General features: G+C 43.2%; 1 protein-coding gene across 4 annotated transcripts in view; it reads left to right on the top strand.

The window, feature by feature from the left end:
• LOC100679532 (inositol-pentakisphosphate 2-kinase) overlaps positions 1-26,371 on the top strand; it is a 125,317-nt gene that overhangs the window by 17,313 nt on the left and 81,633 nt on the right. For 2 of the 4 annotated variants that reach the window (XM_031931894.1, XM_031931897.1), the window contains exon 2: positions 22,107-22,137. The exons of the other annotated variants lie outside the window; for them this stretch is intronic. In XM_031931894.1, coding sequence (XP_031787754.1) covers positions 22,107-22,137 — 31 coding nt within the window. The remainder of the gene's footprint in view (positions 1-22,106; positions 22,138-26,371) is intronic. 4 annotated transcript variants of the gene reach the window in all.

Here is a 26,371-nt window from a genome sequence, read left to right as displayed (position 1 = left end):
CTCTCGCTTTATAATTCTCTCGAGTTTTATCTCCGTCTGTGTCTTTCTCCAGCACAACACCCCCTCGCGAATCTCTATTAACCGGATCGCCCACCCCCTCCCCCCTCTCACTGCCGCCAACATTGTGCCCCGTCGTTCTCTCTTACGTCGGTCCTTCTCGTTTGGCCCTTGCTCTAATTCTCTCTTTGTCTCTCGAGCTGCGCGTCTGCGGGCTTGCTCTCTCGAGCGGCAAGCCAGGCGCTGACGCAGGCCATCCGAGAGCAGTGCTCCGCTCTTCTGAGCTCCTTCCCCTCTTTTCGTGAGAAACATGGCTATCGCACGAGCACTTGGCCGGCGTTCTGCTGCTGTTGCTCGAATATTCGCCATCGAGTTGCTACTGCTCCTCTTAAGAGTTCACGAGCCAGAAGCATCGACGCCGTTGCATCAGTGCTCTCTCTTTGTGTCGGTGATGGATCTATACATTTTTGCAAAATACAAGGCTTTTGGGATGTACTTATAAGGCTGCTGTTGGGGCTTCCAGTTTTTTGAAAGTGTTTTCACGGAGATGCGACCATTCTCCAAGTTACTGCTTGACGCGCACATGGTACAACAATGCAGAATATAGAAAGTTTAAAGTCGCACGTCTTGTTTTTAAGACTTTCATAAAATGGACAAAGTACACACACCAAGAAGTCGATGGATAATTAGCTGCTAAGAAACACTCGATAACTGAATGAAGTGGAATACCTCAAAGTTTATCATCAAGTTTATATCGAGCATTTCTGAAGAAATCACGCGTGAATACTCGCAACAATATTTCTCCGTGAAAATATGCGAAATAAACGATTATGATAGGTATGCGGCGATAATAACTGTTTTAGAATGCTTTATCTGTACGTTTTCTCACGTTTGCCATTGACAAAAATAATATAATTTGTCTGATTGTCATAGAACAGTTAGCAGATAACGAGCAATTGTTACTCCTCGGCAATAATGCGTGAGTTGAAACAAAAAGCGGCGGAAATTCGGTATTAAGCAGTAAAAAGCTTGAGGGGATTTAATAGAAGCACTTAAGAGAATCGTATATTTTTTATATGACAGGCATAGGATTTGGTTGTCAGCTGGACATCTAATTGATGCTCGAGCACTTTGAAGGGTACATAGAACATTTGATTAGAGTTAAAGAAGAAAGAGAGGATGTTTTTGCAAACATATATGTTTCATTAATTTAATGCCGTAAAAAAAACTTTTGGCTTGGTTGACTCTACATTTTCCCAAACACAAAGACCCCCTTCTCTCTGCGGAATCAAGTACTTGAAAAAAACTATAAGCTATTCAGTGCAAATCCTGTCATAAACTGATATACAAAGTTGAGAGTAATATACTGATAAATGCCCTTATCGACGTACGGCTGGTAAAACAGTTTCATAGATAATCAAAGGCGTATGTAACAACCTTAACACAGTTGTGTTCGTTACGTACATGTTAAATGTGATATTTCAAACTTTTTCAGTATGTGTATGTGTACCAACGCAGAAAAATGTGGGTCTCGCCGACGAGAAACGATTTCGATAAAAAAGGACCAATCTCGAAAACAAGAAAAACATTTTAAGTGAAACATCGCAACCAAGATCCATACATCATGCTTTTGCCAGCAGAAAAATTGCTTCTATATGAACACCCAACTGTTTATCTTACTTTTCAACTGTATTTTCTTACGAAAAAACGAATTCTTCCTGATAATTCGGAAAAACTAGCACTGACTGCAATTTTATCAGTTCACCAAAGAGAAATAAGAGAAAAAAATGAAACACACAACCTTAACACATATCGCTCTTCCTGCTATTGCCTTCCAAGTCGATACCACGAGGAAACGTTCATCTTCCGATCCTCCCTTTTTATCTCTCCGACACTCGTATACTCGCGCATTATCGCTGCGGGAAAATGCTCGATTTCGCTCATATCCCCTTGCTTCACCTTCATTTTTTGCGCGATCCGCGATAACAGCAGCAGCGGCGCCGTCTTATCGAAAGGAATCGCACAGCAACAATGCGAAAACGTGCAATTTACATCTGAGAAATTCGATTCGCTCGACGTATTCTTACTATATTTCTTACGTCTAATTTTTACTGCCGACATTGAAGCGTTTGCCACGTCTCGCGAAAGCGACTTTGAGGAATCGAGGCGAGATGTTCGCGGCTCTCTCGCGCACCGACTCTTTAAATATATGAAAGAAATAATCGTCTATTTTGTGCGCGATGTGCACGAGGGAACGGAGTGCGGAGTTTTCAGGGTTTCGCGATGAATTATACCCACAATACTGTGTTTGGCTTTATTGAGATCACCCACACATGAAGTTATCGCCTGAAATGACGTTTATGAATGCAGCGATGCTAAACTTATATCTAATTCGTTTCAGCTTTAGTGCCGCGAAATTTTATGCGACGCTGTAAAAAGTAACATTCGGCTCTTTTGCTTTACGATGCTTTTGCGCTTCGATATTATAAGCGACTCGTAAACATTTTTGTTGGCAAATGATGATTTCACCGTTCGAAGGTACGCGGAACAGTTTTACATTCTCCATCGCATTCTGCTCATACAATGTTCGAATGCTTAATCATCAGATTCATCATGAGTCCATCAAGAGATTTGTCTTGACATGTACCTAAAACGATTCGAAATTCGCCAAGTGCAGATAGTACTGTTAGAAAGTCCAAATAATAAAAGAGAACAAATCCAGCTACTTACGTAAAAACCATCTGACTATTCTACTTCTTCTTCCCACAGTGGTAGCATAAATATCGTATTATCATCTCAGCATCGAGTTAACGCGTGGGTATAACGAGTACTTAGATCTCGCTTCCTTCGCGTCCTCGAATATCCCTATCTCGGCATTCGCGTCACACATCTACCACGGGGCATTAGCACTGCTATCGGGCCCCTGAGCTCTCGCATTTGCGTTTCGTACGGTACACGAAGACAAAAGTGAGAGACGGCCATGTGTGCACGCGCTACTTGGTGTACACACCGTAGAGCTCGAACCCACACGTTCACTCGCTCCATGACCCAGAAAAGTCGGAACGGGCAATCGGCCGATAGGCCCGCATCTACGTGCCTACGATCACACGATCACCGATCTCTCTGTGTTCTTCTTTTTTTCTCTTCTCGCACTATGAGTTCATGTACAGATGGATCCAGTCGGTGCTGCTGTTGGGTTCTAAGGTCACGAGGCGTCGAGGTGAACGCGCACAAACTCATGCAGGAAAGAGGTTAGAACGGAATATAGAACCTTGGCTCAGAAGTAGGAAGAGGCACATATAGAAAGAAAGAGAGAGGGAGAACCGATAGGTTAGAGTTGAGGGATTAGTCATCGGATCGTGATTCAGCGCTGGTATTAATTCATTTTTGATTTAAGAAATTCATCGTGACCTTTTTTCCCTTGTTCCTATGTTCGAAGCGAGGATTTCGATTCTATTATGTGCAAATTTTATTATCCTCGCGTGACTGAAGATGATTTGTATGTATACGCAATGACACTTATGCATAAACTTTGATTATTAGCGCATTATCGCGACGGTATTAGATCAAATAGGGTATACGACGACAAAGACAAATCATACTTAAATCATCATTTTTTCTTTCATCGATCATTTTTTTTTTTATATAAAACTTGCACATCGTTAGATCCGCGTATAGAAAATCCTTTTCCTCGCATGAAATATTCATTGCATTACCATCAATGAATTTATACCATAGCAAACATTGCGATGAGTCAACTAGGTGACATGTAAACAATAACGCAATAAGAGGTGGCGTGACTCCTCTGTTTTTACTTTCAAAAGAATCTGGAAAATTCCATGATGATTCGTTTTACACATCATTAGAATAAAAATAAAATTTTCTATCACAAAATATACTCTAAAATGGTTGATTATTATTGCAAAAACACAAGAGTTCGTTCGGCAGCATAATAATAATTTTAAACGTGTAACAAGAGGAAACTCTGCTTTCAAAATCTATATGTAATTATTCAACATTACCATCGTGCATTTTTCCATTAAGCTCATCGATCGTTGCATTAGTGGCGGAAGAAAAATTGTTAAATACTCTGCCATATATGAACAGGCCAATAAATTACATCACTCCATTATCAAATGTATTTTTCCTCGTATCATAGAGCTAAAAATATTGTCATTTTACTACTTTTTCACAAGAATAATAAATTTAAGTCTTTTATTTCTTTGTTTGCAGGTAGGTTTATTTAAGTAACGAACCGTATACGTTCAGATGATGGAAGCGATAGCTGGAAATATGAGGTGTAAACACGAAAAATTTCCAGGGTTCATATCGAGGAAAACAGAAAGGCGAAAACATATAAACTAGTGGATATTAGTAAGCAAAGAGGTACATTGTTTACTATGCCTTACGTTCGACACTGAATCGTTCCATGGTTATTTTCGATACATATAGAGGTTATTTTTAAATGTGTTTGAAAATTTCAGGCTCGATTATTGCTCAATTTGTTTTTCTGGCGTTTCATTGCGCTCGCCAGTTGTTGAGGTCGATTTGGAGATTTATGGGAATCAATTGAGGTCGATCGGTTAATGCTTTGTTGACGAATTTGCTCTCATTTCAATGCTTACTTTGAGGAGTTTTCGCGTCGGAAATACTGATATGCAAAATTAGAACACCATAAACAGTTCGATATAATTGTGGTTTTCGGAGATGCGCTATAAGATAAAAATTGAATCGTATTTCCCGAGAAAAGAACTATATACGTATGGCTGTATTGTTTGAACATCGAAGAGACTCTACACAGATAAAAACGATTATATTGGTCTAGAATATATCAATAGAAAAAAAGAAGTGGATCCAATCCCAACTTTACCTCAACTGATCAAACTCAACTGTTATCTGAAACAACATTGTGGTGTACATACAAGCGAAATCCCCACGCATTTAATTAAATTTCTTTCCTGTGAAGTAAAGTTGTGGGTAAATCCAAACGCGTGATTCTGTACTGTACTACTTTTAACAATGAGAAAAGATGACGTAGAGGTCTTGTTTTTGTGGTATCGTTGCAGAAACAAATGTTGACCTTTTTTCTCAACGTTGTTAGTCGTTATAAAATTTTGACAAACATGACAAGATATGAATAACGAAACGCTGGCTCTAATGTTCACTTAAATATTCATCTAACTTGGAATCAGATTGTTTAATATCAAGATATTTTGGTTCATTGATACATGATTGTTAAGATGAGAGATAAATTTAAGTTGCCTCTGACTACATCACCTGCGTTTTGTTACCAGTTAGTGCGCTATATAATCATAACAAAGCTTGAAAGTTTTTAGATGATGAACATAATCTAATATGATTCGATTGTACTAAACAATTCTGAAGTATTAGAACAAAGGTTCACTCGGTTGATATAACTCGACCAATAAAGGCCAGAGCATCGCGAGTGCAATTTTCGAATGTCGTGAGCAGCGTAGTAGAATGAAAAAGGCATCTTTCATTCCCGATTTCCTTGAATCACTTGAGTTCCCGGAGCATAGCGTCAGTCGTCGATCTTCTCTTGGTTCTTCCCAGGCAACCTCATGCTGCCAGGAGGCAGAAAGGAAGAGAGAAAGGGCGGACGGATGGCGACGACGAAAGAACGATGATAAAGAGAAAGATGTACAGGCGAAGAAGACAATTTTACGCGATGATAATAATTCGAGGGGTACTGTGGCTCTGGAGTCTATATTTATACGTGTGCCCTGGCCGTATGCGGAGTTCTTGCTGTTTCTCGAGCCAGCTCCGACCTGTTTTAAAGTTCCTTCGGCTCGATTCTCTCAATTGACTGACCCAGAGGAGTGCGCCGCCGCAGCAGCCGAGGAGGGATACAAAAAGAGCAGTACAAGACGATGAAAGCCAGCAGAGAGGAACAAAGAGGAGGAGAAATGCGAAGGTAAAGGTTGAGGTGAAAAAGGAACCTCGAAGAAAGGGAAAGATAAGCTTATATTTTTTTCTCTACCTCATGGGCTTCTTCTCTTTCTCCCCCGCCCAATCTCTCCGCCAGATGGGCTTTCTTTGTCCGCTCGCAACACGTCCTATAAGTATTCAGATTGTTTTGGACAATCTTTCTACAAGAATTCTGGTATTTTTAGTGATGTTTTCACTCTGGAATCAAAGAACTTCTTTCTACGGTACTACCTTAACGGTAAAATAAAGTATTTAATTCAGTCGTGGTTGCGCAAATAACCTTTGCAAAAACCGGCCAAATGTAAAAACAGTCCGGCATCGCGTGTATATCAACAGAGGAGGAAGTGTATAATATGTTTCGTATGGCAATGTTACAAGATACATACAATGTAGGTTTACGAGTGGACATAAAAATTCAGGGTCGTAACTTATCGAATTAGCCGCGTTTGTTAGTGCATCAGTCGTGAGCTGGTGATAAAGTTGTTTTTGTCTTGAAAAACATCGTTTGCAACCACGAAAATTCATCCGACTTACGTCTTTGAAATCGCAGTCGTAGCTCACTGGCAGCGGAGGATAATCACGTTAAAGCCGAATCAATTAGGCGCGACATTTAAATTTCTATTAAGCTGCATAAGCATGCACTCGGTGTCAACGCGAGCACAATAATTTTTAGCTCGATCTCCAAGCGGGGTATACCTGTATCTTGTTCGGCCTGCTTGCTCTTTAAATCCTTCTCTTTGCTTTTAGCCTTCTCTCTCCCCTTTCTTCTCTCCTCTCTGTTTTTATCCCTCCTTTCTCCTCGGTGTGTATACCGAGGCTCTCTCTCTCTCTCTCTCTCTCTCTCTCTCTCGTTCGCGTATACGTTTTTTCTCTTATTCCGCCGTGAAGAGAGAAAGAGGGAGAGGACTCGAGACATGCGCCCGGGGCCGTGTGAGAAGAAGCACCAGCAACAAACGTGCACGGGAGAAAGAGGAGAGAGAGAGAGAGAGAGAGAGAGAGAGAGAGAGAGAGAGAGAGAGAGAGAGAGAGAGAAAGGGCTGGAGTGAGAGAGAGAGAAGTCGCCGTGGCGGCGGCGGAGGCCAGAGAATAAGAAGAGAGTAAGAAAGAAAGAAGAAGAAAACAAAGAGCAGACGAGCCGGCTCCTTCGGGAAGTGTGCATGTATGCGCATCGTACACACATTCTAGTTGTTATATACGTACATGGCACGAGGGGCTTTTCAGCCGCATTGGGAGCCACGAAAAACGGGTCCTGCGAGCCCGACGAGCAGAGGAAGAAGCGTCTTTTCTTTCTACGCTCTTCGGGCACTCTCGTGTTGCCATGCGCCGCCGAACCTGCTCACGCCGGGAGTTTATTCCACTTCTTCCAGCCATGGTTGCAGCACTTCCTTGGACCAGCATTTTCACATAGTTAAATTTCATCGGCAGACGAGCTAACGCAACCTCACAAGCATATTTCTCGACTGCTATTTCGAGTGATGGTTGCTTCGCTACCTTATCGAGATGTTTGTAAATCGTTCGGCCATGCTCCTTTTGTCCCTTTCGTCGATTTTCTTTTTTACCTGATGTACACACACGCGCGCGCGCATCGACGACGAGGCTGTGCGAGTTTCGCGAGGCTCTGGAATGCGAGGAAGGCGAGCGCAAAAAGTGCATTGTTGTTGCTCTCCGGCCCTTTTAAGACTCGCGTATACACATACACGCTTCGCGTTGAGTAATTGGGCCTTATATGCATCTGGGTATTCTCGCTCGACACGCCTTTTCTTGTAGCGAATTTAAGGAGCCGTATTTTCAATCGACGCTCGCTCGATTTCGGTAGCTGCAGCAGCAAGTGCGGATGCAATACGTCTTATTTTTTTTCGACTTGGCTTCGCAAACACAACGACGACGACGGATCGAGGCCTTTTTCCCGCAACTCGCAGGCCGTTGCTAGGCCACCGCGCCGCCGCCGAGTTCTGATTTAGCGGTGATTTTGACGAGCTGGTGAAGAAATTAACGTCGCCGTCAGTTTGCTGTCATTGGCCATTGTAACTACGGAGAGCTGAGATACGCGGCAGAGAAAACGTGACGATTTCGTGTATGTCTGTTGAAAAACAAGTTGAATTTACGCGCGCATCGTGCAGAGAACGCGCGAAGAATCTAATTTATGTACCACGGAGGAAATTGATCGAAATCGAATCGACCGAATCGTTGAGTCTCCAATTCTAACTCGTTAGATAATTAAACGTTCTCGGATAGTTTCTGTATTTGTTTGCATTAATGATTTTGACTTTCGTAATGCATCAGCCGCAGGAAATGCAAAATAATGCAGCGACCGCAGCAGCAATGTAATTTTTCAAACGAACCACGCTCGGATCTATCATGCGCGCATATAGCGGCAGTAAAATTTAAAGCCTCTCCCGATGTACATTTCAATTTCAAGTGCTCGCGCGCACACACACACGCACGCACAGACAAGAGCAAGATCGCATTACGAGGAGAACGCGCCTTTCTCCTCGTTATCGAACTTTTACTCCAGCAGCAGCAGTGTGGTGGCAGCGATGATTTTTGCTAATTAGTCTCGCACTTTTAGCTAATGGCGAAAATTTTGCAAAACCACACCGTGCGCGGTTCGCTTTCTATTTGTTCGCGCGATTATGAGCGATAGCATAGAGCCCCGTTTGATTAAGCCTTATATTCGCGGGCGTATTGTAATGAGCCGTTATTCGAAACGGCGCGGTTAACGCGAGTTGACGTAAACTGTCGCGATAGCTTATAGAAGCTGCGTTAATGTAGACGTTTTCTCATATGCGGTGCTCGAAAATTTTATTCAATCCTGCGTGACGCACGGGAGTGTCTTTTCTCTTGGTTTTTTCAGCGAGAAGTAAAAAATCCGTGTATCACTATAACGAAATCTGTCCTCGGGCGACTTACGTAAAATATCGATTGTGTTTGCAGCGGAGCAAGGTTAATGCAAAATACACGTATTGGGTTGTAGCGCAACGTATTTTGATGAAAATTTAACATACACGAAAATAAAACGCAACGGTGTAAGAATAATGAAAGCTGTTTTAACATACTCGCTAGATTGTGATTATTGCTGCATTGGCATATCGGCTATCGACAATCGCAAAATAATAAAAACATGGCTCGAGTTGAACCTTGCACTCGAGAAGCGAGTTAAAACAAATTTAATCGAGCTCTGTCTTCCACGTCGCGATACGTCTCTACTTCACGATTGCAATAATCAAGCTCGCTGCTTACGCAACAGCCGTGTCTATTAAACTTCCTGAAACATGCAAATCCAGTCTGCAGCGGCGGCAGAAGCCAGCGTCGATCGCGCGCTCATTAGAAACAATTAACGAGTCTCCATTTATCATTTCGACTCAGCTTGCCCACGATTTTCCCAGAGCGAAACAAACTGCTGTTGGCTATGTGTGTATAATGAAAAAGAAAATCAATTGACGTCGTCGGCATTTCCGCGTCCGCGCGCAAGCGTCGTAATCTCAGCTGCTATACAGACACCCAAGACGTCATTCTTAGCGCCGTACGCGCTCGATTACCAACTGCTGTTGCCGGATGTTACTTACGAGCGATATAGCAGGAATTTTATTCAGAATCGTAAAAAAAATAATACAGCAGTCGGCGATGAGTCAAAGGATTCAGGGAGCCTGGACGGTTTTTGGGCTGAAATTTTGTGGAGTCAACGAAAGTATTATACAAGCGAATGTTGAAGTGGTTTGCTCATTGCTTTATAATGTGATTGTAATGCAGAGATCATTGATCAGAGATTACGGTGTTAATCTACGAACATGTTAGGGTTCTTGCTTGGGAGATTGTAAGTGCTGTATATAGCTGTTACTTTTTTCCAGCAGAACCAATATTACATTTTCAGAGATCTAACTTGCATCTACTATTCCTCGTTGCACAACAATTTATTGCATTAATGTTACTCAACAATTACGTATTAATAATTGAGACAAAAGACTGAGGAACACTGTGAAATGATTTTGAAGAGGATTATATTTTTTTCCTTTATTAACTCTCATAATAATTTTCCAAAATTAAATACCCTGCTTATTGAAGCGCATTGCTTTCGGCGTATAATTGTCATGCGCTAATAATAATTTTCATCTAGCCCTGGAAATTTCGAATTTAAAATTAAATATTCACGTCGCTTTGGAATTTCATTCAACGCGCATTTTACGAATTTTTCGAACAATCCTGGAATTTCAATATCTGCAGTCAGTTTTCACATACCATTTTATATACCATTCTGAAAAGGGCGAATTCCCTCCAGATACACACATAGGCATACTTTCCTTTGATTATAGCAGTTTTCACAATAGCAACTCTAACTTCATAAAAGACAAGTTCGGAAAATCATAACGTGCAGTCGAGCGAGCAGCGCACACATACACACATATAAGTATACACAGAACGCCCGAGAGATTTCAAACGCAATCAAGCACATGCGCATCAACAAGGAAAATTCCGAGAGCTCGTCACGAGCCGTTTGAACCTACCGAAATAAAAAAGCAGGAAGAAAGAAGCGGAGCGCGTCGTCGTCGTCGTCGTCGTTGTCGGGAATAGAAAGCAACCATGCCGAACGGTATTCTATCTTTAATAAAGCGGCATCGTTCTCGACAGCAGTTTTGTCGCTCCTCAAACAACAATGTGTATCTATAAGGCTGCTGTGTATATTATAGTTACAACCATGAAGAACTCGAGGATATTGCAAAGCTCTAATAATTGACAATTATTTGTTATCTATATTATATTGCGAATGCGTCAGAAGTATAAATGTGCGGACTATAAATTTTAGTGAAAGCATTCCAATGAACTCAGGAGAAGCCGTAAAGCTTCAAATACCCTCGCTGTTATTCACGCATTCTATATTTTCATATACGGATTTATGTGCATCTGAATCTGAATTTAGATCAAAATGTCAACGACGCGCATTTCCCACACCGAGATCGCGTGCAAGAGTGCACACCAGACGACGCATATCTGTATAGAGCTCTAGGTAATTTCAGGGAATGATTTTCAATTTTCCAGCAATCAATTAATATTGCGACCGCAACACCTCTCATTTTCATCAATCGCGCACTACATCTCCAAATAAAGCTTCGGAGTCATCCCATGTCTACGTGCGCGCCGTCGCATCCGAGAACGGAGAGAGGAGATAGAAAAAAGCTGACTTGTCGCGGCGGCTTCCAGGAATGTCTCTGTGGCGCGGCCCCGAAAAACGGCTTCTCGCTAGCGACGACGTTTCGACATTATTATCTTGTTTTTCTGTCTCGTTTTCCTAATAATTTGCCTCAATCGAGTGTGTACCTCTTCTTCGACGTGTGCTTTTTTCTTGTCTTTTTTTTTATTGCCGCGGTAGTTTTCTTTTGCGATTTTTCTTTACATCGACGTGATGTCTTCTTTGTCCTCCTGTACGATGTATTTTTTTAAGGTGTAATCTCCGTGTGCGATTAGTTTTGCGCGTGGGTTTGCTAATGCATCATCACTTTAAGTTGTAAACTCTTGATCGTCCAATTCAGAAAAAATCGCACGTGCAGAATCTGTTGGTTATTCACATACTATTAAATCATATATCTTTTTCTAATTTTAATACTAAACAATTTTTATGCGCGTTGTTAGTCAAAACTCGTTTTTCCAATTGATATTACTGATAAATTCGTAACTTCAAATACACTAAAACGGTTTTACAGTAAATCGTTGAAATAATGTGGATTTTATATAGCTTTAACAAAATTTTAAGTCGTCGCTCACGATATGAGATTAAAATTAAATGGCGATGCATATTATTGAATTGAAATAGCACCTCTGTTAGTCTACTAAAAACTAGTTTTTTTTTCTCATCAGGAAACTGTTGATAGTGTTGAGAATCGAGGTGCTAACCTTGTTTTCAGTGTAACTGTAACAAGTGACTGTGAGAATGAATTCACTCTCTGATTTTTCTTGTTTTCGAGTACTTGATTCTTCTAGTCTATTTTTACGTATTCGTGTCACATTAAAATAAACTCTAAAAGGGATTATGACAGTGTCGAGCTCGTCGTAAAGAGAGCGATAATTACGACAAACAACTGTGTCACACATGTATGTAAATTTTTAAAAAAAGTGCGAACTGCTCTTCATGTTGCACCACCAATTGCTTCTTATTATAGCAACTTATTATAAAACGCTTAATTGCGTTTCGTGAGATTTTTATGATGAATAAAAATGAATCATAAGCAGCGAGGTCATTTCGTACACACTTTTCGAAGAATAACAGTTCAACGACTCGTATATACGACAAGTGCGTGTGCGCTTGATGATACGTAATACCGTGCACCTTGAAAAATTTCAAGTAAATCTATATAAGAATGAATGAATCGTTTGTTTATTTCTTTTATTCGTTAATTTTGGCAGTTACATCTGTTAATTTTGCACGTATATTCAAAACCATCAGCTTTCGCATCAACATTAAAAATAACGCTTGAGCCAAATGGAAAGTACTTCACAACAATAATAGCTTAGCATACAATTATTCCTCGCGAGACCGTTTTATTCCTATTATTTATTCATACGTGCGTTCCTATTGTCAACAATAAGGCGAGTGGCCTAATATTAGAAGCAAGCTGATCAAAACAACATTCGGTATAGCCGCATCGAGGACGTTTTGACAGTTAATTAAATAAAGCAGAAGCCCAAATTGAAAAGTTCCGCATTTGCGCAATATTAAAAAATTAAAACAGCCTCAGTGCTACTGGTCGTTGCACAGCAGCAGCGCGAAAACAAAACGATGTATATAGAGGCGCGAGAAAAAATTGCATATCGCGACTACGACGACGTTCGAGTATAATATACCCGCGAAATGCAAAAAAATAAACAAACGAACTGCGCCGCTCGTCGGCGAGCCATAATTAAAGTTGCATAAATCAATTTCAAAACGATCCTAAAATTGAAAACTCGTTAGCCGTGCGGCGCTGGTCTCGACGAAAACAGCGGTAGAACTGCGCAGATTCGAAACCGCAGAACCAACGGGACGTAATTCCTTATCGCTCCTCTATATACACTGAGAAAACTAGATATTAAAATTTACTACATCCCTGGTAGAAATGTTCAGCAGTTTATTAGCAGTCACTCAGCAGTGCATTCAGCAGTGACTCGCCAGTCGCTGTGCCTATTTCGTCAGATTTTTGACACAGTCACTGGCCAAGGACTGGGGAATCAGACTTGAAAATAGAACTAATAACAATTGTGCGTTTCTTACTATTTTTAGCATTGGAAATTAATAAAAATCAGACTTAGAATCAGAAGAAATAAATAAAAAGATGTGTTTTGACAATTTTTCAATGTAAACTTTTAGTATAAAAGGTATGTGTCAAAAGGGTCAACCTAACCCTACAGATGCATACACTCATATATGAAAGTATGTACAAGTATGCAGTACTGACTGACTTTGTGTTGTGTAAGTGCAAGTACTGTTTGAACAGATATTTCAACCTCATCAGTATGCGAGCCAGTTTCTGTCAATGTCCAAGTACTATCATTATCATGCTAAATCCATGATATTAAAGTTGGATATTTGTTCTTTTGTGTGAAGACTTGTTAAATTATTTAAAAACTGGCTGCCATGTCAGTTTTTACTTGACTGTCTTGGTTCGGCTTTTCACCTTGAACCTTATGACTTCGGCGTCAAAAAATATACAGGTGGGCTCATACATGAAAGTCGAATTCATATCAGCTAGAATGAATTCAACTCAATATATTGTTTGAACGTGCCAATATAAATTAAGTTGCAAAATTTAAATGCTCTAGGTATGATAGTTTTCAAATAAGAGCAAAAATAAAACTGTGAAAAAAGTAATCAAAACCAATAAAAATTGGTTTTGCTCTCATTTGTAAACTATCATACGTAGAGGACTAAAAATTTGCATATTAATTTGTATTGGCATGTTGAAACAACATATTTAGTTGAATTCATTCTAGCTGATATGAATTCGTCTTTCATGTATAGACCCACCTGTATATGTTTTGATTTTTCTTATTATGTCTGTTTATTCGTATAATAGTTTTGTATAAATTATACTTGGCAGTTCTTAGCCAGTGACATGTACTTCGTACTGGCCAGTCACTAGTCTGCTCACCAGTTTTGCTGCTCAATTTTCTACCAGGAATGTGCAGGAAAAATTACTATATTATATAGTAACGGACGGTTATACTTGCTTTGTATTAAATTGTACTATCTCAGATAGTCATTTCTATACTGAAATGAAATTTAAAAAATTTTTTTTTCTGGACAATTTTACGTGTTTGTTCGAATATGATTATTATTATTATTATTGATATTTAATGTTATTAAGTGAAAGAAATAAACGAAAGAAAGAAATTTTTCTGCGGCGACGGGAATCGAACCTGGACCTCTGGAATCAAACAGTACTGTTATGTGCTAAATTTTAAATCTGATATGAGTTAATATTAATAATAAATTGACCAAAATTAATAAATAATAGCAGCGAATGATATTTTATCCTTAATAGTACCAGATAAACAAAAAATTATAGATTTTGGTCTCTGATTACTGCATAAATCAGCTTTATAACCTCAAATTCTGGCACACGGAGAAATTCTTAAAATAATTTTTACTATATAATGTAGTCATTTCTAGTAAACACGTAAAAATGTTTATTATAAGTCTAACAATTTTTATTATGAATATAGTAAAAATCGTCATGGAGCGAGTATGACCTGCCGTTACTATCTAATATAGTAATTTTTCCTACATTGTAGTAAATTTTAATATATAGTTCTCTCAGTGTATGCGCGAATACGTCGCAGCGAGAAAAAAAGACGAACGCCGAAAAAATAACAGCGATGAAACGCCAGAATGTCCACGTAGAAGCGAGCGCCGACTTATATGTGCACAATCCGTCGTCAATAATCCAACGTATGTCCTATACGGCGGAAGGCGAGTCGCGTGTCTATTTTCAGCGAACTTTTTTCTACATTATGGGCTGCGTCAGAGACGGCTGTGTTTTTGCGCCGTCTATGCGACGCATATGGACTGGTGTGTGCGCCTAGCAAACGCGTCGATAAGGGAAGGGGCTTGTCGCCGGCAAAACGAGAAAGAGGAAAAAGCGAGTCGGCGTTGCTGCTGCTGCTGCTACTGCTGCGTTAATCAATGAATTTTCATTCTTCATCGAGCCCGCGCGCGCGCTTTCTTCCTGTACGTTTCCGCAACTTGTGCGCGGGCGAGACTTGTCGAGTTTTATGGATCGTCTTTTCTCGGATTGATATTTCCTCGCTTCCTGTTTTTGCGCAAACGCCGTCTTCGTAGATATATGGGAAATTCTATGGGAAAAATGCCATTTTCTGGTTGGAGAAACAGAAAAAAACAAATGTTAGGGCACACTACCGCAACTTTTTTTTTATTATTGTACATGTTTAGAACCATGCAAAACCACGTTCCAACATCGAAAAAGTGTCTTGTGACACTGTTTTCTAGGCCCTTCAAATTCGTCAAAAAATAGCCATTGTTCAACGGCATGTACCTAAAGGATTAAGGCACGAACAGAAAATGTATTATACGGTAGGAAGAGAGTACGGGAAAAGAGCTTGAATTTAAAAAATAATGCGTTGGATATGCTTGATTTGGTCCAAAGTTACGCACAATTGAAAATGCGGGAAAATCATGAAAATTGCAGGATTTTTCAAAGTCAAGAAATTTATATCTTTTTTCATGATTTTTCCGCATTTTTAATTGTGTAATACATTTTCTGTCTGTGCCCTAATGCATTAGATAATGCATGTCCTCGAACAATGACTATTTTTCGATACAAATTTCTTGACTTTGAAAAATCCTGCAATTTTCATGATTTTCCCGCATTTTCATGGCATTTTTCCCGTAGAATTTCCCATATATCTGTATGCGAGCGAATGAAACGTAAAGTTTTGCCTTCGTGTACTTCATATTTTCTGCTGTTCCGCTTCTTTTTGTTGCCACGAGTTCGATTCTTCTTCTTTCTCGAGGATCTTGCTATTCGTTTCGTACTTCGGCTGCCGGACTCTTTCTTTTTGTTTCGGTTTATGCGCTACCTCTCACTTCCTCCTTTTCTCTCTGATAAACTGCTCTGATTTTGTTTATGCCGCCATTGTTTCGTTTTTTATTACAGGCTCAACAAAGCGAAGACTCCCAGAGTGAACTTTTGACCTGTTCGTGCCACGACATTGTTTTACTTTCAGAATTTAATCAATAGGTATAGGAGATAAAGCTGATTTGTTTTCGGGTGACAGACGACAAAAGAGATTTTTTTTCGTAAGCTCTAAATCGACGATTAGACTTGTTTTTGCTTTGGATATGCACGGAGGAGACTGCATTTCATAACGCAGAACGTTCGAACTCGTCAACAATATTACAAGTGCGGAATGCATTATAATTGCAAGTAGTCGGCGTAGAAAAAACTAATCGAAGGATAGATTAGTCTAAAGAGATAACAAACAGGCATACGCGCGTGCGTGTGGCAAACGGTGATCGCAGAAAGAGCAGTCGGTTTGCTTCGCATACCTCAGTATTACTCAAGTCTCGCGCTTTATCAAAGCGGTGGAATGGAGTACGTCGCAATATCGATTCCTGACTTTCTTCATAAAAAGACCTTTGAAAATGATTACCAATTTTTGTTGCTCATGGTAACAATAAATTATAAAACATTGTCAATCCAGGGCTCATCCATCCGTACCACGCAAAAACAATCGCAGCTCGAATTCCCATCAGAGTCCAAAGTTCCGTTTTCGCAGCGAGCCAAAAGTTTAACATTCGAGCGAATAGCGCGCAAGTCTGCAGCAGCAGCGGCAGCAACGAGCTGATTCCAGTGCTCGGCACGCGCATAGCCAGGGCACAAGTTCATTCACTCCGACGCGAAGTCGACCGCTCGATGCGATAGGCCGCGCGGCGCGCGCATTCGAGCCTCCGAAAAACCTCCTCCTCGGCTATCCGCTATACCTCTCTCTCTTTCTCTCTCTCTCTCTCTCTCTTTCTATCAACAAAATAGTAAATGAAACATTTTCCCATCAAACACGCGCGCACGCGTTTCCCCCCTTTCTCCCCGGCGCAGTACACATAATATACGTACACACATGAAGCGACTGGCTGGGCTCGGGAGAGAGAAAGAGCGACTTTCGAGCCAGCCGAAATGTGCATATCGATCCGGGCTACGGCGACGACCCCCCTGTGGTGGTGGTGCCTGGCAGCCAGCCCTCGTCATCCGGGTATACAGTCGAGAGACAGAGAGAGAGAGAGAGAGAGAGAGAGAGAGAGAGAGAGAGAGAGAGAGAGAGAGAGAGAGAGAGAGAGAGAGATAGAATACCCCGCCAGCCCCCAAAGAGGGTAGATTAGACCTGGAGAGAGCCAGCCGCGAGGGGGCCGAGTTTAAATTTCTCGCTTGCCCCTGCGCGCGCGCGTGCGTCGAAAGTCGCCGCGAAAAATGGAAATTGAAAATCGCCGCCGCCGAGGGGTCACTTTTTTATCACATAATAATGCAGTCGATTCAGGTTTCAGCTTTGTTGCTTTCTCGAAGCTGGACAGCTGAGAGGTCGTCGCTCGAGCTACTGCTCTCTCTCTCTCTCTCTCTCTCTCTCTCTCTCTCGCGATTATTACGTAACAGCGGAGCGAGCACGTATTGATTATAATGAAACGGACGCGCGCGCTCGGCGCACCGCTTAAAGCCGATGGATCCGCAGCCGAACCAGGCTCTCGCCTTATTTCGTGTACAGGGGCGAAGGATTTGCTGGCCGTGATGAGAAAAAAAACAAGCAAACGGGAGGAAAGGACCTTGATACGCAATCTGCGGAAAAAAGTGCGTCGACGAGAGCAGGAAGCTCTTTGTTGATGTTGTGGAGAAGCGACGTCGCTGATCCTTTACCTTCTTTTTGTTCAGCCTTTACGAATTCGATGCTGGATACGTTTCGGCGTTTGTAGCTGTAAAATGCACGCGACGACGGGCTATAAACCATACGTAAACAACGTAATCAATAGAAACGCTAACAGTAACGTTTGCGTTCCAAATGCGCTCAAAGTTTCACGAATATAAGCTGTGCCTGGCTGAATTATCGCGTAGCTGTATTGGAAAAACGAAATACATAAGCTCGATTTTCTTTTCGGCGCTCGCGCGACTGATTTCGTCAGCTCTACCGCTTTTTTTATTCAAGCTGTTTAATAATTCATCCGTGCGCAGCTCTCGTAATGGATGTATATGTATATAACTCCACCGCAGATCGCGATCGAATCTGCGGCTTGATTTTGGTTAAAAACTGTATATTATGCACCTCGTGCAAACTATAGCGTGAAGCATAAGTATACGTAAAAGAAATAAACATTCGATTTCGTACATGCGTAACCATCCGAACTATAACCGCGCGATTAGTTGCTGGTTACGTCCTCCCGCGGTTAACAGTATTTTCGATTTTTGCAATTCACAGATAACCGCGCGCGCGAGGAAACAGAACTCGAAACTTTCCGCTCCTGCGCCGTTATTCAACGTAACTGTACCGCGCGTATAAAATTCGCAACGCATCGCTGCTTTTGTCAAAGGAAGAAAAACAAGATAGTGGTGGGGCTCGATAAAAAAACAATTTTCAAAATCAAAACTGCCGAGATACCCACATCCAGCGGCAAAAATGCCCGTGAACTACCTCTGCACACCTCTCGTGATTTCTCGTCGCGCACGACTGCGCGAGAAGTGCGTGAACTCCTGCGTATTAGCGGACTAACTATCGCAATAGCTGCATGCACTTATGCGCACCGCACGAAAAGTCATCGCCGTGGGCTTTCCCATACGCTTCTGCACCGGCCCCGGACGAATATTCGTCGAGCGGTCTCCGCCTCGGCTGGCAGATGGCGGCGGTGCGGGTATACCCACGTATACGCAACGAAGGCGAGGAGAGGACGAGGCCCAGCTGCTGTGTGTGTGTGTATGCGGGCCCTTTGTAACAGCCGCTTTGTGCTTCGAGGGTCAACTCTCTCTCTCTCTCTCTCTCTCTCTCTCTCTCTCTCTCTCACACACACACACACGCACACACTCGCTCTCGCTCTTTTATGACGCCGCAGCTCGCTTTTTATTGTGCTATACTGCTCGCTTCTTCTTCGTATGATACAGAGCGCGGCTTCTCGCTTTACGGCTGCTGCTGCTGGCGTATTCGTATTTTTCATAGTTTCCGCGCTCATTTCGCGCTGCACCATGGTGTCCGCTTTCCTATGTACCGTGCGCGCTCTCTAGTTTCTCTCGTTTCCTTCTCCTCCTCCGCTTCTTTTTTGATGACGCCGGAGCTGTACAGCAGCCTGCACCCGCGTCATTAATGTGTCCCGACGACGACGACGGCGACGAGTCTCTCTGCGATGGTGGTGCAGGCTTTGTCTTCGCTGCTCTGCAGCGAGTCCCTCCGGATTCCCGCTGAATCTCTCGCGTATTTATGGCTCGACTACTGCGCCGTTCGCGAGAAACTTTTAGTTCCCGCCCTCTCGCTGCTTCGGGATAAATGATCCTGGTCTATTTGTATTTATGGCCCCCGAGCTCTTTTCCATGAATAAAAAAAAAAGATCGCCGCGCGTGTAAGGCAACAGCGCTCGTTGGAAAAGTTTCGAGGCGAACTTGCACGCGCGTAAGCGCGATTTTGCACGGGACCGCGTGAATAACGACTCTTTGCTTTAAGCGTAGTGCGCGTCGATTGAGAAATGAAAATCTCGTTGCAAACTATTTTACTCGTTGCTGGATAGACCCTTCGTCGCATTTTCCCGAAGCATCGACGAAGAAAAATGCAAAAACGTCGACGAAGCCCGGGGGCCTGACTAAAAAGCATTTACACAGCAATGACGATTCGAAATATATCCGGCACTGTGCTTTGTCCTCGACCTCGGCTCTCTGCGATGATCCTCTCCTGCCCGCGGCCCCGAAATCCTCTCCACTACGATCCATCAATCATTCGGGGGCCATCATCGCATCACCACAAATCAGCATCGGCGTGTGCGCGCCTCTCTCCCAATTCCCTCGATGCAAAAAGAAAGAATAAATCCGCACACCCAGTGCATTTTTCACGCACCACCGAGTGCAGTCGGCCAACAGCGCCGCGCACACGAGGCGCTCATTAATGTTAATTGCCTGCAGTCGCGTATAGAAACCTTTCACTTTTTTCTCTCTCTCTCTCTCTCTCTCTCTCTCCCCCTCTCTCTTTCTCTTTCTCATCTGGCTCGAAACGTACACGCGTGCGTATGTGCCTAAAATAAAAATCATCGATCGGATGCTTGCCTTCTTTGTGCGCCAGCCGCCCGGGGGCCTTTGTGCCGCGACTACTGCCAGGGGCTGCTGTGTAGCTCTCGATTACGTCCGTGTGCTGCTCGTACACATCGGAGTGTGTTGTAGGGGGCTATAGTACTGCACGCGGCGCTTCGAGATTACACCGCCAAATGTGCGCGCGTAATTTCGTTTGCGTTTAGTTGCCAACTGTCTCCGCGCTTTGGCCAACAAATTATTAATGTTTTCGGGTGGCCTATTATTACGTTGGTTACGATTGTGTCTCTGTAATGCGCTTCACAGCTTATACATGCACAGCAGATGTCAGAGCGGATGAAAGTATATGCATTTCGCTAAGAGTTGTGGAAAAACATAGGATGGATAAAAATATACAAATTCTTTTCTGTATTGCCTATAATATACTAGAGATGTTATACTGCAGAGCTGAATTCTTATAGCACAGGCTAGGTCTATGGTACAAAAATCTATCGGTATATATTATAGCAAAAATATAAGGTGATAATTATGGAGTTATACAAGGGTTAATCCGAGTATGCAGTTTCAACAAGATGGTTTTGGATTTTCTTGTGCCTCACTGCTTGAACTTTTCGCTCTTGCTGTTATCCTTTCCTGTTGCTTGAGAGGTTCACGCCATCAGAACCGCCAGAACCTGCTAAACAAATTCAGATGAAAGACTAGCGGAGAACTATAACAAATAAATTCAACAATCAATCATTTATTTATAGGCAAAGTATGAAAAATTGCGAAAAGCAATGAAGTACATTAGTTTTCAAACTACAAAGAATGTCGGTAAAACAATTTTGCGAAGAACACGAAATTTTTAAAAATGATTCATAACAATAACTATCTCAGCAACGAACGCTCAAGCATGTGGGTTGGACAATCGTAAAGAACCCGCAATAAACGTAAAATCTATAGGAACGAACATACACACAAGAGCCATAAACTTTTTACCGACTCGCCATTTCAAACTTTCAACGATTTGTTTGCGGTTACGCGCGGATCAAAAATTCATCGACATTAGCAAAAATTTTTCTGACCCTTATGCGAATCGTTTCATTATCCGACGTTGCGTTGCCAAGTCTGGCTCTCTCGTGGAAACTTGGCCCTCGGCGCTCACGCAGTTTTCTCTCTTTCGCTATATATGTGTACGGATATGTACGCAATCTCACAAAAACAACAGCGCGTGCAGCGTAAAGTTCGTATAATGGGGCGCCGGCGAGTCGAGTCGGAAACTTTTCGAAATTACGGGGTGAGAAGAGGCGAAGAAGAACAAGGGTGTGGCTATATACGGTAAATCCACGGCGGGAAAGACCGCGGCGGTCTTTTATTTTTCCGAGATTTTTACCGTAAATCGACTCTCTCTCTCTCTCTCTCTCTCTCTCTCTCTCTCTCTCTCTCGCGGCTGCTGCATACCTACTTTATAACCAAGTGAATTTATAGTCCAGCCAGCCCGCGATATACTCATTCCGGGTTATATTCCTTCGTCGGAATAGGATGTGCAGCTATTGTGGAGCATGAAATGCAGCCCGACTTGCACCTGGACTCACTTGAAATTACATAGCTCGCGCGCCGCATTCTGTAACGCTTTATCAACGGCTCTGGCTCCCAATAGGGCTAATAAATATAAGCGGCATCATTTACTTTTTCCGTTAAGCGTCTTTTCCATCGATTATCCGGGATATTTGATTTTTTTTTCCCACTTATGCTGCATGGCTGGATTTGTGATAGGGCAGACGTGTGAACCGCGCGCAGGGGTAATGAAACGGTTTAGTTTCTCTGTGTGAGGGGGTATATGGATCAGTGATTGTTTGCGGAGATAAAATTAATCGATCACAATTGTACAGGAGCCTACGTGTGGAATGATAAAAATTTGCTCTGTTTCAGATGATTCTTGACGCCTACTGCATCCCAATCAGTAAATATAAATGTTTAATTTAAACCCAGCCGCGCACACGTTTCTCAATTTCGTCTCCTAAACTCCGAAGCACGTCGCTCAGCGACTTTCGTACGCGCGCACACATGTATGCACATTCGCGTTTTTGTGCAATCCGCACGACATGGAAACGCGAGCGGCGGCAGCAGCTACGACTGCAATGCGAGCCTCCAGTAGCAGCAGGTATATAACACACGCACACACAGCGGCGGCGCTTTTCGAAAGCCGAGTATCCGTTTCTCTCTATTGCAGCGCTGATGTCGGCCTAGTAGGAGAGAGGGAGACCTCCTGGCTCGAGCGCGCTCGTCTATATACATACACTGCACTCTACTTCTCCGTTTCGAGTCGCCGTCGTGTGATTTTTCTCTTGGAGCACGTATTTTTTTATTTTTCGCCGCCGCCTCGTGCTTTATTGCCGACTTCCGCTGCAGACTTTCGTCTGCGGGCCGCGAAGAGATGCGAGCTTCGAGGAATCGACGATTAGGCTGCTGACGTTTTGCGCTTGAATGTATCAACGCAGTTTCCGTTTTGCCCGAAACTTTGCCCTTAAAAGCTGTGATCTTGACGATGCACTGAACTGCGCTCGAGGCGATTGCTTATCGGAATAAAAAAACACTACTGCCTCCCAATTGCGATGCATGCGCTGCTGCTGCTGCTGCTGCTGCATACGTCATGGAACGCCAGAGGCCGCGTTTCGAGACGCGCGTGCGATATTTATGCGTCTGCGACCTGTGTGATTTATCTCCGTTCCTTGATCTTTTTTCATCTTTATCTCGCATTTTATCGACACCTTCCGGTGGCCCCATTTTCATACTGCTAAATAAAATATATGGCTGCTGCTCTCGCGCGGATGGCGATTTGCAATGACTGCAGCAGTACATATGGGTTTAGAATACCTGCTTTAAAAAAACGGTAATTATAACCGTATAATTCATTACTATTACAATGATAAAGTTGGGCTACAAATTTCATCAACAACTTGGCACTTGGCAATTCAGAAGATATTTCAGGATTAGCCTGCAGATCCCACACAGCAAACTCGTGCGGCCTGCCTCGCAAATCACAATTATCCAATCGCTACCTCTGCACCTACAGCCATACTCGCGCACACGCACAGTAGAACCTTAGAATATCTGATAACGCCGTCGTCAAAGCTGTTTGCGACAAACACGCCCTCGAAATCCCACTGTTTGATCCGGGTCCACATTCGCGCTTCTTATCTCCGCGCATGTGTACATCCCAACGCAGAGTACGCGTGTGTGAGTGTGTGTCCTCACACTGGCAAACAACCTCCGACGTATACCTATATACATATATTCCCGTGCGTCGCTCTCCGAGATCTGCATAAATCGAAACGTGCCCGATCGGGCATAAAGAAACCGTCGGTTCTTTTCTTCCCCCCGAAGTCGCGCGCGTAGCACTCCTCTCTCGGAATTAGCATGAAAGTGGGTTATTACGTTTATTGAAGATTTGCCATTAGCCGAGAGCCGCCGCTGCATTAGCTCGCTCGGTGAAAGCTGCCAGGGGAAACAAAGTTCGCGCTCGCGAGTGTGTGTGTGCGTGTGTGCGAGTTGCACTAATGGCAATGCTGCGCGCGAGAGAAGGCTCTCCAGTTCCGAGCTGCTCTGCCCACACGTATGCATACGCACGAGGTACACTCCATCACAGGGACGTACCCTTGAATACTATCTCCCCGTGTGGCCTTATGGCGCTTTTTCGGACTCGCTGCTCGCTCGCTCTCTGCAGCGCGTTTTTCTTTGTTCCGCGCGGGATCGGAGTTATCGAGACCGCCCACTTCCTACTGCGGCGCGCTGATAAATTTTTTTATTGTTCGGAGAAAGAGGAGTTTTGCAGTGCGGAAATCGAGGTTTTCAGGACGAGTTGAAAACTTTATGTGTGACTTATTGTGCGTCGATCCATCGCCGATTACAAGCAGCGATTGCCGGATGTATTTGATTATGTATTCACTCTATAGCAATAGTATGTACATTATCATCGCATAATATGTAACGAGCTGGATGTGCCTTCAAAACCAGATCGTTTAGTTACGTACTCGGAAAGCAGTGTACACGAGCAGCTTACTTCTACCACGCGCGCAGCAGAGTTCATGGGAAAGTTACCTTAGAGACTCTATGTACGTTTCGGTATTTTTATCCATTTTGTAGGTTACAATCTCACGATACGCTCGCAGAGACGCTTTGGCGTGCAACTCCGAGACTGTAAAATTATCCTTTCAGCGCTTCGCAGTACGTGAAATGTGAGCTACCCAATTTTTCGCTCAAACACGCTGATGAAATTACGTTTTGACTACGGATAAATCAAACGCTTTCGTCCGATCGAAACTTTCCGAGTAGTGCGTCGAAAGCAAGCGACGCCGCGCGAGGCGTCCCTCTCTCCGATCCTTTCCGATTTTATATTAGACTGGTCGTATAATGGAGCCCTCTCCCGGCCTACCTCTCCTCCTAGGCGCATTTTTTCCTCGGACCTATACACTATTAGATTTTCCCTCTTATCTGGCATTTATCCTGGCGCACCTCTTGTGCAGCATCAAGCTTTGTCGTCCTTCATCCCTTGTCCGCTCTCGGCTCCGCTCGTCTCTCCCTTCGTTCCGAGCGCCTCGGCTGCTCGAACAAAGAGCAAGCCACCAGTCGGCGTATAATTCCTGTCCCTTCGCTCTTCTCGCCTTTATGTCCCGAGGGCCTAAATAAGAAACGCCGCTGCGCCCGGCGCGAAGAATGGAGCTGGTGTCGTCGTTTCCACCCCCTAAAGCCCCCTAAAGTAAAAGGAGCCTGCACCCACGTAAAATCTTTCCCGGGTTTCCTTGTCCAGACGCGCAGCAGGTAGACGTATACCTGTGCGCGCGTCTGGTCCCCGAGATTTTCCTTTCACGAGAGCTCTTCTATGTATTGTAACCATATACACATAATACCCAGCCTAGCTGTCGCTAGGCACATAGTCCCTTATACCAGCGATGCAGCAGCGGCGCATCAGCAGACCCCCCGATCAGACAATGAGCTGCGGGCTCTCTCTCTCTCTCTCTCTCTCTCTCTCTCTCTCTCGTGCGCCGGTATAATTAAAGAGGCCTGTGCAATATATACTCGCAAGTTTTTGACCAGCAGCGCCGGCTTCGACGCGCGATACAATGGCTCGGTTTAGTTTTCGCAAATGAGCTAATTATCAGGCTTTTCCAGAGCCAGACACAAAGGGACCGCTCGCCGCGTCGACGGAATGAGATATACAGTTCTCATTGTTCTCTGCGCGCTGGCATAACGCGGAACAGATGCGAGCGAAACTGTTGGTGCACGGTAAACTCTCCGTCGTTAGAGAGCTGGATATGAGAGACGGTCGTGGCGCTTTTATATGGACAGCTCGAGATTACCTGTGCAGGAAGCGAATGGCGCTGAATGGGTGAGATGGCTCATGTTGATTTAAGCGTTTTTATAGGCTTCCTTTTGGGATAAGGAGTAAGGTTACAAGAAGTTTGTAGATGGAAGACAAAGGCGTGTAGTTAAGAGGTATTTTGAACCAATGCGATGGAAAATTAATGCAATATTATCTCATCTTTATTCTAGATAAGTTGAGTATGGATCGGAAAGTAATAATTATGGAAAAGGATTACAAATAGGATAACGATCTTAATCTCTTACTTATCTAAGAAGCTTTAATTATTGCTTCATGAAAAAACGTTCGAACAATATTCTTCTCCTGACGGTTGTTCTCGCAAAAAACAAACTGAAAAAATCGAGCACCTAATTCGATCGACAAGCAGCAGTTAGACAAGTTTATCGTACTATACGTTCCAGCTCATCCGTCATTTGTGTAGCGGCGGTAGCTATGCGTAGATAGGCGGAAGTCGAGTCAAAGTGGGTACGTCAACATTCCCAGAAACGATCCTCCGTACCTTTCAGCCGTGACTTTGGGGGCTCGTTCATTTTTCCTCGCCGAAGGAGAGCCATAGCCACACCCTCGTGCTCTTAAAGATATAGCAAGCGTCGGTTCGACGAATATCTTTCGCCCTTGGAGCAGCAGCTCCACGTGAGGGTATAACGTATGTGTATATAGCAGAGGAGAAAACTTCTCGCATCTGAGTCGCTGTGCGGTACAGGCCAAATGTGTCTTGCGTTATACGAAGACAGGAAGCTGATACTAGGAGTGGCATGTAGGCGAGTGAGCGATGAAAAGCCATTTAGGGCTGTAGGTAATTTTAACTTTATCC

This window comes from Nasonia vitripennis, chromosome 5 (genome assembly GCF_009193385.2).
Source record: "Nasonia vitripennis strain AsymCx chromosome 5, Nvit_psr_1.1, whole genome shotgun sequence".
NCBI classification, from domain to species: Eukaryota; Metazoa; Arthropoda; class Insecta; order Hymenoptera; family Pteromalidae; genus Nasonia; species Nasonia vitripennis.
The sequence above is the reverse complement of the archived record's forward strand: the minus strand, read 5'-3'. Positions and strand labels throughout refer to the sequence as shown.